Raw genomic sequence first — 13,277 nt, 5'->3', positions numbered from 1 at the left:
GGGGGGGGTGGTGTTTATTTTCTGCATGCACTTTGCGCGGGAGCACCCTCGAGCGCTAACGCTGTATGTCGAGGAGCTGAGCTGAGCTGTTTCTGTCCCATGAATGCTGGTGGATCGTTGCCGAATTTTCTCCCCTCTCCTCTCCCCTTTTCTCTCGTTCTTTTCCATCTCCTCCCCAGCATTTCCCCCCCCCCACCTCGGACCCCTTCGTCTTTTCTTTCTGAGCCTTGTAAGTGTAAAAGATGACTCTGATTTCGTTTTTGTCTCGGGAAAAACTGCAAATAAATTATGAGGAAAAACAACTGACAAAAAGAAAAACCCGGCGGGGCTGATGTGGAGCGACCCTGTGGCACTGCATGGCGCTTTCCTATAGGGTTGCCCCCTGGTTCTACCCACCCCCCCTCGGCCCCCCCACACTCACCTTCCACTCCCAGACCCCCAGTCAGAGCCAGGCTACAACCACCAAAGACAACTTTATCGGCCGCGGGCGGCGGCACGGAAACAACAGGCAACACCGATCACGCTACAGTCCCGAGCGAAAGCTTTGCCCTTTCCACGGATTGGAGCTGGAGGCTGAGTCCCCTTGGGCCGCCATGGGGCAGGGAGCGGGGAGCCCCACACCCATCCCTGCCAGTTCCCCACCGCCCCAAACCTGTCCCCAGGGCAGGAGCTCAGACCCATCCCAAAGGTGACAGCCCCCACCAGCGCCACTGCCACAGGGGACGGGGCCTGGTGCAGTGCCATGTCCCCTCGGTGCCACCCTCTCCCCCCGGCCCCTGGTTCTGCTGGAGGAAGGGGACAGAACACAGCACTGAGCCTCCCCCGGACCAGAGCAATCCATCTCCCTTCCCTCCCCACCCACCCCCTGCAGCAGCCCCATAAAAGCCCCCCTGCTCCCCGCACAGCCCCGGGCCCTGCGGGGCAGCCCGGCTCCTTTCTCCCCATTCCCATGGCCGAGGCACTGGCTGGTGTGACAAGCGTCATGGCAGGGCACGGTGTGCTCCCGGTGCTCCCCCGGCACAGGGGCTGCTAAGACCAGTTTTTGGGTAAGGCTGTGGCACGGCCCAGGAGCCCGCGGGGTTCTGCTTTCAGTCCTGGGAGCGGTCAAGATCCGAATGGGAGCGAAGGCCCTGGTGGGCCGGAGCAGGAGACCCCCGGCTCCGGGTCACATGATCTCACAGCATGAGTTCTGCTTTCGGGCCTGCAAAGGGTGGACGTTAAGGTGAGCCCACCGCGGGGTAACCCTGGCCCTAGAGCCCAGCTCTCCATGGAGGCTCATGGCCATGGTCCAAACCCACAGCAGTGAGGACTGGCTCTTTTGGAGGGGCTGAGGAGCTCCCCACGCTCCCCTCGTGCCCATCCCACAGCCCTCAGCTCAAGGAAAACCACCCATGGTGAAGCAGTCCACACTCACGGTTTTGTAGAAGGCTTTGGACTGCACCCCAAGCACCTCCGACTTGGACACCAGATCATCCAGTTTCTCCCCTCGCTCCAGCAGTGACTCCATAGTGTTGTGCTACCAAAAGGAAGCGGTGCTGATGGCACAGCGCTCCCAGGGCTGGAGCAGAGGGGAGCAGGGACGGCGCGGTCACCACCAGCCTCACCAGGATGATTTTGGTCTCGTCCAGCTCCGCCTGCACTCTGGTCATCGGGTCGGCGTCGCGAGGGTTCTGGGAGAGGAGACACAGCGTCAGCGCAGCGGCAGCACGCATGGAACCCCGGGAACTGCAGCGCCCGTACCTGGTATTTGCTGAGGTATCCATCCAGAGCTGCGTAGCTGATGGTGGCAGGAGACCCCGAGGGCCAGTCCACCCTGCTCACCTGCCTGGAGAACTCCTCCAGGACCTGTGTGTGAGGGTGCAGGGCTCATTCCGTCAGCACAGAGCTGGCAGACCCACAGGAAGCCCTGACTCCCTGAGGTGACTCACAAGTCCCACCCCGCACCGCTCACCTTGTCCAGCAAAGTGAAGCACACCCGTGACGGGTACTCGTTGTCAGCAATCACCACGCCAGCCAGCCCATCACTGCGCACATACACGTGGCACAGGTAGTCTGGGCAAAGAGATGGGGTTGGAGAAGGCCCAGAGCCCCCCAGTGCTCAAGGAGAGGGCTCAGCCCCGCAGAACAGGGAGGACTTTGGGGCTGGACCCTGCTCTGCCCACGCTCTGCCCCCAGACCGCCTCCCCAGCACAGGAACAGGAGGAGGTGTGGCTTGACTGGAGGCATTGGAAGGCATCACACTCACCTTGCTCCTTGACCGAGGCCCTGCTGCCCAGCTCTGAGCGCTCCACAATCAGCTGGCTGGTGAAGGTCATGAATTCCTGCACGCTGTGAGCACAAAGCGCCGGCTCTCACTGATCCTCTGCTCCAGGAGCGCGGCCCCATGGGGCTGTGGGGCACAGGGAAGCCCCAGCCCATCCCCACAGCCCCTTTTCCCCCCAACAGCCCCACCAAGACACTGGTGGGACTTGTGCTGGGATTTCTGGGGTTCAGGAGCATCCCCCAGCATGGGCACAGCCCTTCTGCAGCAAACATTGTCTGGATTTGGCAAGGAGCCACGATAAGGCAGAGGTGGGGGTCTGTAGGAGATTACTTTGCTGCATGCAATCCGCCTTCAAGCACATGGGTTGGCAGGGCTGTCCCAGCTCTCCCATTCCCTTCACCTATTTGGCCAAGGGAATGTTTTTTTAGGATGGTTTTACTTAAAAGTGTTTTCCCTTTATCACTGCAATTGCAGAACCGGACGCGCCCAAGGCTCCAACAAACCCTCGGCAGGGACAGGGCTGGAAAATTGGAGCCCTGTGAGCGAGCGCTTCCCCATGCCCCAGTACTGGGCTCTTGCCCCATCCACAGAGCTCCGGGCCCTCCCAAGCTCCGGGCTGAACCAGCCCGTCCTGAGCGGGCAGCACCAAGCAGGGACACGGCAACACTTTGTAATTAGATGACAGTGAGAGGCAGGGCAGTGCCTCCTGGGTGGGAGCAGAACACGGCCCCGCACACCCTGGGGACACAGAGGGGGGTCAGGGTCTCACCTGGACCGCTGAAAGAAGTTGAAGGTGGAGACATCGGAGGCAGCCTTCAGCAGCTGCACGCGGGCCTCACCCTTGTACAGTACGCTCAGGCTGTACAGCCTCATGGCAGGCACTGCGGGTGGAGTGGGGTTCTGAGAGGCGTCCTGCAGGAACTGGGGACCACCGGGACCCCATCAGCACCACGCTGGGACCCACTGGGCACACCAGGACCATACCAGAAACCCATGGGGACATAAGGAAACCTCACTGGGCACACCAAGATGACACTGGGACCCAATGGGACACCACTGGGCACGCGGGACCCAAGGAGGACCCCAGAGGGACCAATCAGGACTCCACCAGGACCCCACCAGGAACTCACTGAGCACACCTGGACATCAATGGGAACTACCAGAACCCCACCAGCACCCATTAACACCACACTGGGCACACTGAGACCCACCAGGACTTCACCAAACCCCACCAGGACCCAAATGGGAACCACTGGGACCCAAGCTGGACCCACTGAGCACACTCGGACTTCATTAGGACCCACGAAGACCCCAACGGGAACCCAGGAAGTCCCCACTGGGCACACCAGTTTGACACTGGGACACACTGGGACTCCACTGGGTGCACCAGATGCCACTGGGACCCCAGAGAGATCAATCAGGACCCCACCAGGAACCCACTGAGCACCCTCAGACCCCAATGGGAACTACCAGGACCTCACCAGCACCCAGTAGGACCCCACTGGAACCCCACCGGCACGGCACTGGGTCCACCGGGAATGCCCCAGAACCCCCCCAGGAATGCATCAGACCCCAACGGGAAGCACTGGGACCTCACCGAGACCCACTGGACACACTGCGACCCCACTGGGACCCCATCAGGATCCCGCAAGACTCCAATGGGAACGCACTAAGACCCCACCGGGCACAACAGAACCACATCAGGACCCACCGGGACCCCACGTCCCCTCCCCTCCGGCTCCCAGCACCGCGGCCTCCGCCCCGCAGCGTTCCCGGCCCGGCCCTGCTGCTGCTGCCCCACCGTACCCCGACCCCCCCCGGCCCCCCCGACCCCCGGCCCCACCCCGCTCCGCCCCGCCCCGTGGCCTGCGGCCCCACCACGCCCCGCCCCACACCCCTCAGCCACACCCGCCCGGTACCGGCGCAGCCGGCTGCTCGTAAGCGACGACGGACGGGAGAGCTCCCGACCCGGAAACAGAAAGGCGGCGGCCGGAAGTGACCCCAACGCTGGTCACTGCCACGGGGCCGCACCCGCCCTGCGCAGGCGCCACCCTCGTCCCGCCCTTCTTTCGTGTTTCGGCCAATGAAAGTGCGGCAGGCTGGCCGGCCCCGCCCACCCACCTCCTCGGAGCCGGGAGAGCCAATCAGCTCTGCGCTGACGTCATGGCTGCCAGAGGGGGCGTTGTGAGAAGAGCGGGGCCTCTTTGTGGGAGGGGCACCGCCTGGAGGCGGGGCTTCGTCGGTGGGGCGGGGCCTCCAGTGCGGGCGGGGACCAGTTTTGGGGGCGTGGTCTAAGTGAGGGGCGTGGTCGTCGGAAAAGGCGGTGTCTGTTGTGTGGGCGGGGCCTCTGAAGAGGGCGGAGCCTTATCTATGGGTGGAGCCTCGTGAATGGGCGGAGCCTCCACAGTGGGCGTGGCACCGTCTTTTGGGCGGGGTCTGAAGTGTGGGCGTGGCCTCCGGTGTGGGGCCGGCCCCATGGGGCAGCCTCACCCCACAGAATGGGCCCCCTATGGGGCAGCCCCCAGTGTGCCACGACCCTCCACTCACGACCCCGAGGCCTCGCCCAGTTGTGGGGCAGGCACTGCGCTATGGGGCCAGCGCCGTGGGGATATCCTGGGAGGCCACGCTGGGTGGGCCCCACGTGGGGCTCCCCCCGGCACTGTGGGGCCGGCGACCGCCGCATTCTCACCTTTGTCACGGAGCCGCGGTCGCCTGTCTCCATGGGACCGCTGGAGAGCTGGCGGTGGTGACCAGGACACGGAGTGGTTGGTATGACAACTGCCGCCCGCTGACGGGCTGCACTGCTCTGCCGGGCACCCACGGCCTTCCCACCGCCCCGCAGGGCCGCAGGCAGAGCAGGAGGAGGGCCCGCGGGCACCCCGCACCCCGAGGGCCGCCCCGGGATGTGGGGAGCCGGGCCCGAGCCCTCCTGACGGGACGGCCGTGGAGGGGGGATCGGGGGCGCCCCATGAGCTAAGGGCGGAGATCCGGGCGGGGGGCACACGGGGGGACGTGGGGGGACAGCGGTGTCCGGCCCGCGCCAACGGCTGCCCCCATGCTGGACCACAGGAGCAGGATGGAGAGCTGGCGGCAAGAGAAGGTGAGCTCCAGCCCCATAGCCCCTGGCCCCATGGCCCCATAGACCCATGGTCCCACGGCCGGGCCCGCGTGTGGCCGTGCAGTGGGGCTGTGGTGTCGGAGGTCAGCGGGGCTGCGGGTGCTGAGCGCCGGGCATTGCGTGGGGCACGTGGCCTCTGGCCCGACCCCAGGAAGAGCCCGGTGGAACGCTGGATCCTTCTGGGCTGGTGCTGGGAGGGAAGGGGCAGACCCTAATGCAGAGCAAAGCCCCACACTGGGAGCAGAGAGCCCATGGGGTCACTATCGGGGGGTCCAGCAGGAGGGCAGGGCGCCAGCGCTTCTCCTTGAGGTGTTCCTCACCCTGAGGCTGTGGTGCTGTGTTCCCATGGGAGGGTTTGGGGCTGAGACCCCAAAGTTGGACCCACAAGCTTCAGGTGTCTGTGCTGGGATGGGCGTGGAGGGACTGGGGAGGATTCAGCGTGGAGCAGAGCCCAGCGGAATGGGGTAGCTCCGTGTCACCACGAAAGCTCCATTGGGATCACCCCGAATGTTCTGTTGGGGTCACTCTGAAGGCTTCGTTGGGATCGCATTGAAGGCTCCTTTGGGGTCACTCCAAATGTTCCATTGGGGTCACCCCAAATATTCTGTCAGGGTCACCCTGAGGGCTCCGTTGGGTTCACCCCTTTTCTAAGCAGCAGCCGCAAGAAAACAGCCCCAGCGCTCGCAGCCCGGGGCCGCTGACTAATGAGGCCTTAATGCAGCGAGCACAGCTGGCTGCGGGGCCGCGGCACGGCGGTGGGGAAAACAGCGGGGACGGCGGCGGGGGGGGCTGGGGTCCCCGGCACTCACTGCCAGGGGGTCCCACGGCCCCGGGGAACCCCGCAGGTGGAGCAGATCCTGTCAGAGTTCCGGCTGAAGGAGGAGGACCTGCGGAAGGTGATGCACCGCATGCAGAAGGAGATGGACCGCGGGCTGAAGCTGGAGACGCACGAGGAGGCCTCGGTCAAGATGCTGCCCACCTACGTGCGCTCCACGCCCGAGGGGTCGGGTAAGGTGCCACGGGGCCGTGCCCACCCCCATGCTGTGGTGGCAGCAAGGACGGCCCTGAGGTGCCCCACGTCTCCCCACCGCGCTGCAGAGGTCGGGGACTTCCTCTCGCTGGACCTGGGCGGCACCAACTTCCGCGTGATGCTGGTGAAGGTGGGCGAGGGCGAGGAGGGGCAGTGGAAAGTGAAGACGAAGCACCAGATGTACTCCATCCCCGAGGACGCCATGACAGGGACAGCTGAGATGGTGAGCAGGGGCCAGGGGGGTCCTCACCGCTGCGCTGACACCACCACAGGGACACCTGCTGGGACTGAGGAGAGGTGTCCCCACCAGTGGTGTCCAGTCTGGGGACACGGTGTCACTGGGGACAGGGTGGTGGGGACGTGGTGGCACTGGGGATGGGGTGGTATGGGCTTGGTGATGCTCAGGACAGACAGAGTGGCAGGGACATGATGAAGCTGGGAGTGAGGACACTGGGACATGGTGGCACTGGGGATGGAGTGAGTGGTGGGGACATGGTGGCACTGGGGATGAGGTGACACTGGTGACAGGGATGCGGTGGCACTGGGGACAGGGTGACAGGGGACATGGCAGCTCTGGGGGCAAGGTGGTGGGAACATGACAGTGCTGGTGACAGGGTGGCAGGGATGTGGCAGCACTAGGGATGGAATGGTGGGGACACAGCAGCACTGGGGACCGAGTGGTGTGGCACTGGGGATGGGGTGGCAGCACCAAGGCAGCACTAGGGACGGGGACACTGCGGTGACGTCCCTCCCGGTGTCCCCAGCTCTTCGACTACATCTCGGAGTGCATCTCTGACTTCCTGGACAAGCACCAGATGAAGCACAAAAAGCTGCCCCTGGGCTTCACCTTCTCCTTCCCTGTGCGACACGAGGACATCGACAAGGTGAGGGGATGGCGGGGCGGGGGGACACGGTGCCACCGCAGCCCCCACCCACGCTCTGTGCCCCCCAGGGCATCCTGCTGAACTGGACCAAGGGCTTCAAGGCCTCAGGAGCAGAGGGAAACAATGTGGTGGGGCTGCTGCGGGACGCCATCAAACGGCGCGGGGTGAGACGTGCCCCCCGGCCCCACTGTCACCGTGTGGGTCCTCCCCTGGGATCCATCATCATTGTGTGCATCCCCACCCCGTGTCTGCTGTCACCACGTGTGTCCCCATCCAATGCCCACGTCACCACGTGTGTGTTTCCCCATCCCATCCCCACCATCATTGTGCGTGTCCCCATCCCATACCCACTGTCACCACGTGTGTCCCGATCCCATGCCCACATCACCGCGTGTCCCCTCCCGGGGCAGGACTTTGAGATGGACGTGGTGGCCATGGTGAATGACACCGTTGCCACCATGATCTCCTGCTACTACGAGGACCACCGCTGCGAGGTCGGCATGATTGTGGGTAAGGGGCTGCGGGGTCACAGGGAAGGGACACGGGGGGGCACAGGGCGGCCCCAAACCCCAAACCTGCCCCCCCACCCCCGCAGGGACGGGCTGCAACGCCTGCTACATGGAGGAGATGCACAACGTGGAGCTGGTGGAGGGCGACGAGGGCCGCATGTGCGTGAACACGGAGTGGGGCGCGTTCGGGGCGTCGGGGGAGCTGGACGAGTTCCTGCTGGAGTACGACCGCGTGGTGGACGAGACCTCGCTTAACCCCGGTCAGCAGCTGTAAGGAGTGGGGCGGCGGCGGCTCCTTCCCCATATGGGTGTGGGGCGGGGGGAGCAGGGCCCTGACGCTGCCCCGTCCCCAGCTACGAGAAGATCATCGGGGGCAAATACATGGGGGAGATCGTGCGGCTGGTGCTGCTGCGGCTGGTGGACGAGAACCTGCTGTTCAGCGGGCAGGCCTGCGAGAAGCTCAAGACGCGCGGCGCCTTTGAGACGCGCTTCGTGTCGCAGGTGGAGAGGTATGGGGCGGCCGTGGGGGTCCCTTGTGGTGCCTTGTGTCAGTGGGGTGCTCCCCATCCCCCTCACCCCACCTTAAGGTCCCTGTCCCCTCACCCCAGCTGGCCCTATCATGCGGGGTCCTCTGTCCCATCGCCCTATGGCAACTCTCTGCAGCTGCCCCATATTGGGGTCCCCAACCCATTTCTCGACACTGGGGTTCCTTTCCCCATGTCCCCACATCAGACTGTCCCACACTGAGGTCCCCTGCCCCGTCTCCCCAATAGCAGCCTTCCAGAACGGCCCCACGTGTGGTTCCCCTGTCCTATTGCCCCACACTGGGGTCCCGCAACCCATTGCCCCACGGAAACCCTCTACAGCTGCCCCATACTGGGGTTCCCTACCTCACTACTCCCCACTAGACATTGAGGTCCCCTGCCCCATCGCTCTACACTGGTGTCCCACAGTGGGGTCTTGTCCCATCACCCCACACCAGCCCTCTACAACTGCCCTACACTGGAGTCCCTCCTCCCATTGATTAAGCTGTCATCCATTGATGATCCCAGTTTGTTATCGTTTATCCCACTGTGCCACTTTGGGGTCCCCTGCCCCCTCTCTCAGCACCAGACTGTCCCACATGGGGGGTTCCCTGTGCCATAACCCCATAGAAACCCTCTACAGCTGCCCCATACTGGGACTCCCTACCTCATTGCCTCACGTTGGGCATCAGGATCCCCAGCCCCATCACCCCACACCAGCGTCCCACATCAGGGTCCACTGTGCCATCACCCCAGCTCACTCTAATGGCTGTCCCCAGTTGGGATCCCCCATCTCATCACTCCACATCAGCCCTCTATAGCTGCCCATGCTGGAGTCTCCTATCCTACTGACCTAGGTTGGAGTCCCCTATCCCATTGCCCCACTTTGGGATCCCCTTTGCTGTTAGCCCATGCCAGCCTGCTGGAACTGTCCTCATGGAGATTCCCTGTGCCATCACCCCCATGACAACCCTCTACAATTGCCCCACACTGGGGTTCCCTGCCCCATCACCCCACACCAGCCCTCTGTAGCTGTCGCTGGTTGCATTCCTGGTTCCACTGCCCCACTTCGGGGCCCACACCACCCCTCCACCCCATGGCTGTCCCCCATCCGACATATGACTCTGTCCCACCACAGCGACTCGGGCGACCGCAAGCAGATCTACAACATCCTCACGGCCTTCGGGCTGCTGCCCTCGGGGCCGGACTGCGACATCGTGCGCATGGTGTGCGAGAGCGTCTCCACGCGCGCTGCCCAGATGTGCTCAGCCGGGCTGGCCGGCGTCATCAACCGCATGCGGGAGAGCCGCAGCCAGGAGACCCTCAAGATCACCGTGGGGGTGGACGGCTCTGTCTACAAGCTGCACCCCAGGTGAGACCGCGGGGAGGTGTCATCCCCTCCCAGCCTCCGTCCTCCCCATTCCCATTGCCCTGACTCTCCATTTTCTCCTTCTAACCCTAACCCTAACCCTAATCCTAACCCTAAACCTAACTCTAATCCTACCCCTACCCCACACCCTCGCCCTCCCCCCGCAGCTTCAAGGACCGTTTCCACGCCACGGTGCGGCAGCTGACTCCCGGCTGCGACATCACCTTCATCCAGTCGGAGGAGGGCAGTGGGCGCGGGGCCGCGCTCATCTCGGCCGTGGCCTGCAAGATGGCCTGCATGATGGGGCAGTGAGCCGGACTGGGCAGCGGGGACGCGCTGAGGAGCCGGGACTGATGCGGGAAGGGCTCGGATGGCGCCGGGACGGTGCCGGGGCTCCCCAATAAACGGGGTCAGCGTGGACTTCTCCTCCAGGAACGCTGTCCCGGTGCTGCTCTGTACGGCCACTCTCCAGTGTCCCCTTCTCGAGACCCCCTGGACCATTCTGGGGACAAGGATGGAGCGATGGGGGAGCCGTGGCCCCACCCGTGGTGCAGCACCCTGTGACCCTGAACCCGACGGTCCCCCAGCCCAGGGGTACCAAGCAGTGGAAGTCAGTGTCCCTAACTCCCTCGGTTCTGGTGGTAGCAGCCCCATGGTGACACATGCCACTTCTTGCCTCTGCGTGGAGCTCGGAGCCATAATCAGGGGGCTAAAAGCTGAAGACCCCCAGTCTAGTGCCCCCATGGGGGCTATGGGGGCACCTCGGGTGCCCCACGGCGGTCTGGGGCTCCCTGCAGCACAGGGTCCCTCCGGGGTCATACCGGCGGACAGAGCCCTGTGGGGCCAGGGACACCCTGAGGGTGTGGGGCTGCTGAGTGGGGTGGGGGTCACCCTGTGGCATGGGGACCTCCCGGGGGAAGGGGGACATCTGGGGGCACCCCTGGGGTCTGGGAAGGAGGGGACAGCCCCTGCCATGGGATCCTGTGCTCTGATTGGTCCCATCAACTGCGGGATTTCCTGTGTTCTCATGGGCTGTGGCCAGAAAAAGGATCTCCTGTGCTCTGATTGGCTGGGAGCAACAGAACGGGATCCCCTGGGCTCAGCCTGGCCCCAGCCTGGCCCCCAGTACTGCATCCCCTCCATCACCGCACCACCCCCAGACCCCCATGTCCTCACAGGGACCCCATCCCCGAGCTCGCTGTGCACCTCACCCTATGGCCCCATCACTGAGGTCCCCACATGTCAGCCCCCCGGCCCCATAGCCCCCACATGCCCCCATGGCCAAATAAAACCCGAATCAAAGGGGCGATGGCAGAGGTGAGCGGCTTTATTGCATGGGAACGGGGACTGGGAGGGAGACTGGGACGGGGCTGTGGGTCTGTGTTTCAGGGTCCTCACGTAGGATGTGGGGTCTGCACACAGGATGTGGGGCTCTGTCACGGGATGTGGGGTACAGGATGTGGGCTCTGGCCGCGCTCAGCCCTTGCACAGCCCCAGGGTGGTGCACACGGCTTGGGGATCGTCGTCTTCTTGCAGCGCATCACTGAGCTGCTGCCGGAACTTCTTCACCAGCTGCTTGCAGATACGGTTCTGGCGCTTCCCAATACTGCACACCTTGTTCAGCGCCGTGTTGATGGCATCCTGTGGGTCCCAGCCCCATGGTGTCAGCAGGGCTGCAGCCACTGGGCCACCCAAGCCTGCCAGGACCCCCTGTGCCCTACTCACCTCATCGGGGTCATCGCCCACAATCTTCTTCAGCTTCTTCACCAGGCTTGTGCAGACGCTGCATTTAATCCCCTTGATCGGTCCCATTGTGTCCTCTTCGTCCGCGTCCCACTGTGGGGACAGAACAGGCCCTCAGGGTGCTGCCACCCCCTCCCTCCCTCCATGTTCCAACCCTGTGTGGGGCTGCCCCACAGCAAGCCCCATGGCCAGGGTGCATCCTCACCGCGGCTGAGCCATCCTGGAGCAGGTGCCATAGCTGTTCCTCGTGGCTCTGAGTGGCCACATCCTGGTGGTCGTCATGGGGCAGCTCAGTCACTGCCACCTGCACGGCTGGAGATGGAGGGTGTCACCATGCTGCCCCACAACTGCCCCACAGCGGGATGGGGCATACAGCAGTCACTGACATCCCTGTGTGTCCTGGGTGTACCCAGTACTCACACCCTGTCCCCATGCGCTCCTGTCCCCATTGCACATCACCATCCTCGCTGTCCCCATGTCCCCATGCAGACCCCTTCCCCATGTCCCCATCTCCACTATCTCCATGTCCCCACGCTTGACCCTGACCCCATGTCCCCTTATCCCCATGTCCCCATATCCCCACATTCTCATCCCTGCCATCCTCACACCCCCACGCAGACACCACCCCCACGTCCCTCTCTGCCGTCCCCACACCCCCATCTCACCATCCTCACATCCACACGTTTTCCCCACGTGTTCCCCAGCCCCACCGCCCCCGGTGTCATCCCCAGGCCCACAGCCCCATACCAGCCCCCACGGCCAGCAGCACGATGAAAGCAGCGGCCATGTTGTCCCCCAGTGTAGGTGACAGCCCCGTGTCCCACCCTGCACCTTTATAGCCCCCCGCAGCCGTGCGGTGGGGACGGATGAGCCACTCAGCGTGGAGGAAACCCAGCGAGGCCTTAAAATGGAGAGGGACCGGCGTCTTTGCCCCACACCTCCGCCCCACACCTCCACCCCACACCTCCGCCCCGAGCGTCACCGCGGCAGGAAGAGGGGAGGGAGGGGGGCACACCGGGCCCTGCTCTCTGTTGCGGCCCCGCAGACACAGCTCTGCGGGGCGACGCTGCCCTGCGCGCAGGCCCCACGCGGGGCTCAGGTCACACGAGGCGGCGCGGGACCGGCGCTCAGCCCCCGGGGCGGGCGGGACACGCGGGGCTCGGAACCGTTCCGCAGGGCCCGGCGGATCCGTGGGGCTGTGAGGTCAGAGCGGCCCGTGGGATCCAGGCCCAGGCCCCACTGTTGCCGTGGCAACAGCGCCCCCGCGGCCACCGCGGTTACCATGGCGCCGCGCCTCTCTGACGCCACTTCCGCCCCGCGGGTACGCCACTTCCGCTCCCCGCGTTCGCGCCATTCGCTCTCCCCCCCCCCAGCCGCCCCATCCCAAATGTCCTCCGTGCCGCGTGGAGGCGGCGGCGGTGCCCCCCCGTGACCTCTGACCCCGTACGTCACTGTGGGGGAGGGTTGTAGGGGGAGCCCGGGGGGGGTCCCCGCTGTTGTGGGGGTCCCGGGTTGTGTTCGGGGGGGTCTGGAGGCGTTTTGGGGCCTTTGTGTACCGGGGAGGCATGGGGATGGGGCGTCTGGAGAATTAGGGTACCAGGGAGTGAATTAGGGGGGATTCAGGAGCCGGGGGTTGATCTGGGGGCTTTAGATAGCACGGGGGTGTTGGGGGGGTGTATGTGGGGGGAGGCTTCAGGTGCCAGGGGGCAATTTAGTGGATCTTTGTGGGGGATTTAGGTGCAGGGATTGATCTGGGGGGCATCTGGGGAGGGTTGAGTTGCCAGGGAGTGATTTGGGGGAGCACTCTGGGGGCTTCGTGTGCTACGGAGTGAACTGG

At 64.6% G+C, this 13,277-nt stretch overlaps 4 protein-coding genes across 10 annotated transcripts in view; 2 read left to right on the top strand and 2 right to left on the bottom strand.

The window, feature by feature from the left end:
- Positions 455–4,333, bottom strand: YKT6 (YKT6 v-SNARE homolog). Of its 2 annotated transcripts, none has more exons than XM_021374942.1 (8): positions 4,183–4,333; positions 3,033–3,184; positions 2,246–2,328; positions 1,952–2,052; positions 1,741–1,845; positions 1,605–1,670; positions 1,415–1,516; positions 455–1,201 (listed from the first exon to the last, which is right to left on the bottom strand). In XM_021374942.1, the coding sequence occupies exons 2-8, from the start codon at positions 3,134–3,136 to the stop codon at positions 1,166–1,168; spliced, it is 597 nt and encodes a 198-aa protein (XP_021230617.1). In that variant the 5' UTR covers positions 3,137–3,184; positions 4,183–4,333; the 3' UTR covers positions 455–1,165. The 2 variants fall into 2 exon arrangements, with proteins under 2 accessions (XP_021230617.1, XP_021230618.1); XM_021374943.1 differs by having other exon boundaries at positions 3,033–3,144; positions 4,183–4,331.
- On the top strand, positions 4,458–10,155 carry GCK (glucokinase). Of its 6 annotated transcripts, none has more exons than XM_021374939.1 (11): positions 4,478–5,032; positions 5,333–5,363; positions 6,227–6,389; positions 6,480–6,634; positions 7,176–7,295; positions 7,364–7,459; positions 7,706–7,805; positions 7,891–8,074; positions 8,158–8,313; positions 9,467–9,700; positions 9,865–10,155. In XM_021374939.1, exons 1-11 carry the CDS (start codon positions 4,773–4,775, stop codon positions 10,007–10,009), a joined length of 1,644 nt encoding a protein of 547 aa, XP_021230614.1. In that variant the 5' UTR covers positions 4,478–4,772; the 3' UTR covers positions 10,010–10,155. The 6 variants fall into 6 exon arrangements, with proteins under 6 accessions (XP_021230610.1, XP_021230614.1, XP_021230615.1 ...); XM_021374940.1 differs by having other exon boundaries at positions 4,724–5,028; XM_021374935.1 differs by having other exon boundaries at positions 4,458–5,032; positions 7,364–7,805.
- On the bottom strand, positions 11,003–12,345 carry LOC110387122 (saposin-C-like). The gene is made up of 4 exons (XM_021374944.1): positions 12,188–12,345; positions 11,646–11,752; positions 11,423–11,533; positions 11,003–11,338 (listed from the first exon to the last, which is right to left on the bottom strand). The coding sequence occupies exons 1-4, from the start codon at positions 12,225–12,227 to the stop codon at positions 11,174–11,176; spliced, it is 423 nt and encodes a 140-aa protein (XP_021230619.1). The 5' UTR covers positions 12,228–12,345; the 3' UTR covers positions 11,003–11,173.
- POLD2 (DNA polymerase delta 2, accessory subunit) overlaps positions 12,754–13,277 on the top strand; it is a 3,880-nt gene continuing 3,356 nt past the window's right edge. Inside the window, exon 1 of the mRNA XM_021374941.1 lies at positions 12,754–12,883. The gene's annotated coding sequence lies outside the window, so the exon portion shown is untranslated. The remainder of the gene's footprint in view (positions 12,884–13,277) is intronic.

Source organism: Numida meleagris, chromosome 21 (assembly GCF_002078875.1).
Source record: "Numida meleagris isolate 19003 breed g44 Domestic line chromosome 21, NumMel1.0, whole genome shotgun sequence".
NCBI classification, from domain to species: Eukaryota; Metazoa; Chordata; class Aves; order Galliformes; family Numididae; genus Numida; species Numida meleagris.
The sequence above is the reverse complement of the archived record's forward strand: the minus strand, read 5'-3'. Positions and strand labels throughout refer to the sequence as shown.

Bases quoted from the DNA above. Each gene is read 5' to 3' on its own strand.
- GCK (XM_021374934.1), top strand. From the start codon at position 4,739: ATGGGGCAGCCTCACCCCACAGAATGGGCCCCCTATGGGGCAGCCCCC. The intron at 5,033-6,226 runs GTATGACAACTG...GGAACCCCGCAG, and splicing joins ACCAGGACACGGAGTGGTTG to GTGGAGCAGATCCTGTCAGA. The intron at 7,296-7,363 runs GTGAGGGGATGG...TGTGCCCCCCAG, and splicing joins GACACGAGGACATCGACAAG to GGCATCCTGCTGAACTGGAC.
- LOC110387122 (XM_021374944.1), bottom strand. From the start codon at position 12,227: ATGGCCGCTGCTTTCATCGTGCTGCTGGCCGTGGGGGCTG. The intron at 11,753-12,187 runs GTATGGGGCTGT...CTCCATCTCCAG, and splicing joins GCTGCTGGCCGTGGGGGCTG to CCGTGCAGGTGGCAGTGACT. The intron at 11,534-11,645 runs GTGAGGATGCAC...CTGTCCCCACAG, and splicing joins TCCAGGATGGCTCAGCCGCG to TGGGACGCGGACGAAGAGGA.
- YKT6 (XM_021374942.1), bottom strand. From the start codon at position 3,136: ATGAGGCTGTACAGCCTGAGCGTACTGTACAAGGGTGAGGCCCGCGTG. The intron at 2,053-2,245 runs GTGAGTGTGATG...CTCTTTGCCCAG, and splicing joins GGCCTCGGTCAAGGAGCAAG to ACTACCTGTGCCACGTGTAT. The intron at 1,671-1,740 runs GTACGGGCGCTG...CTCCTCTCCCAG, and splicing joins GATACCTCAGCAAATACCAG to AACCCTCGCGACGCCGACCC.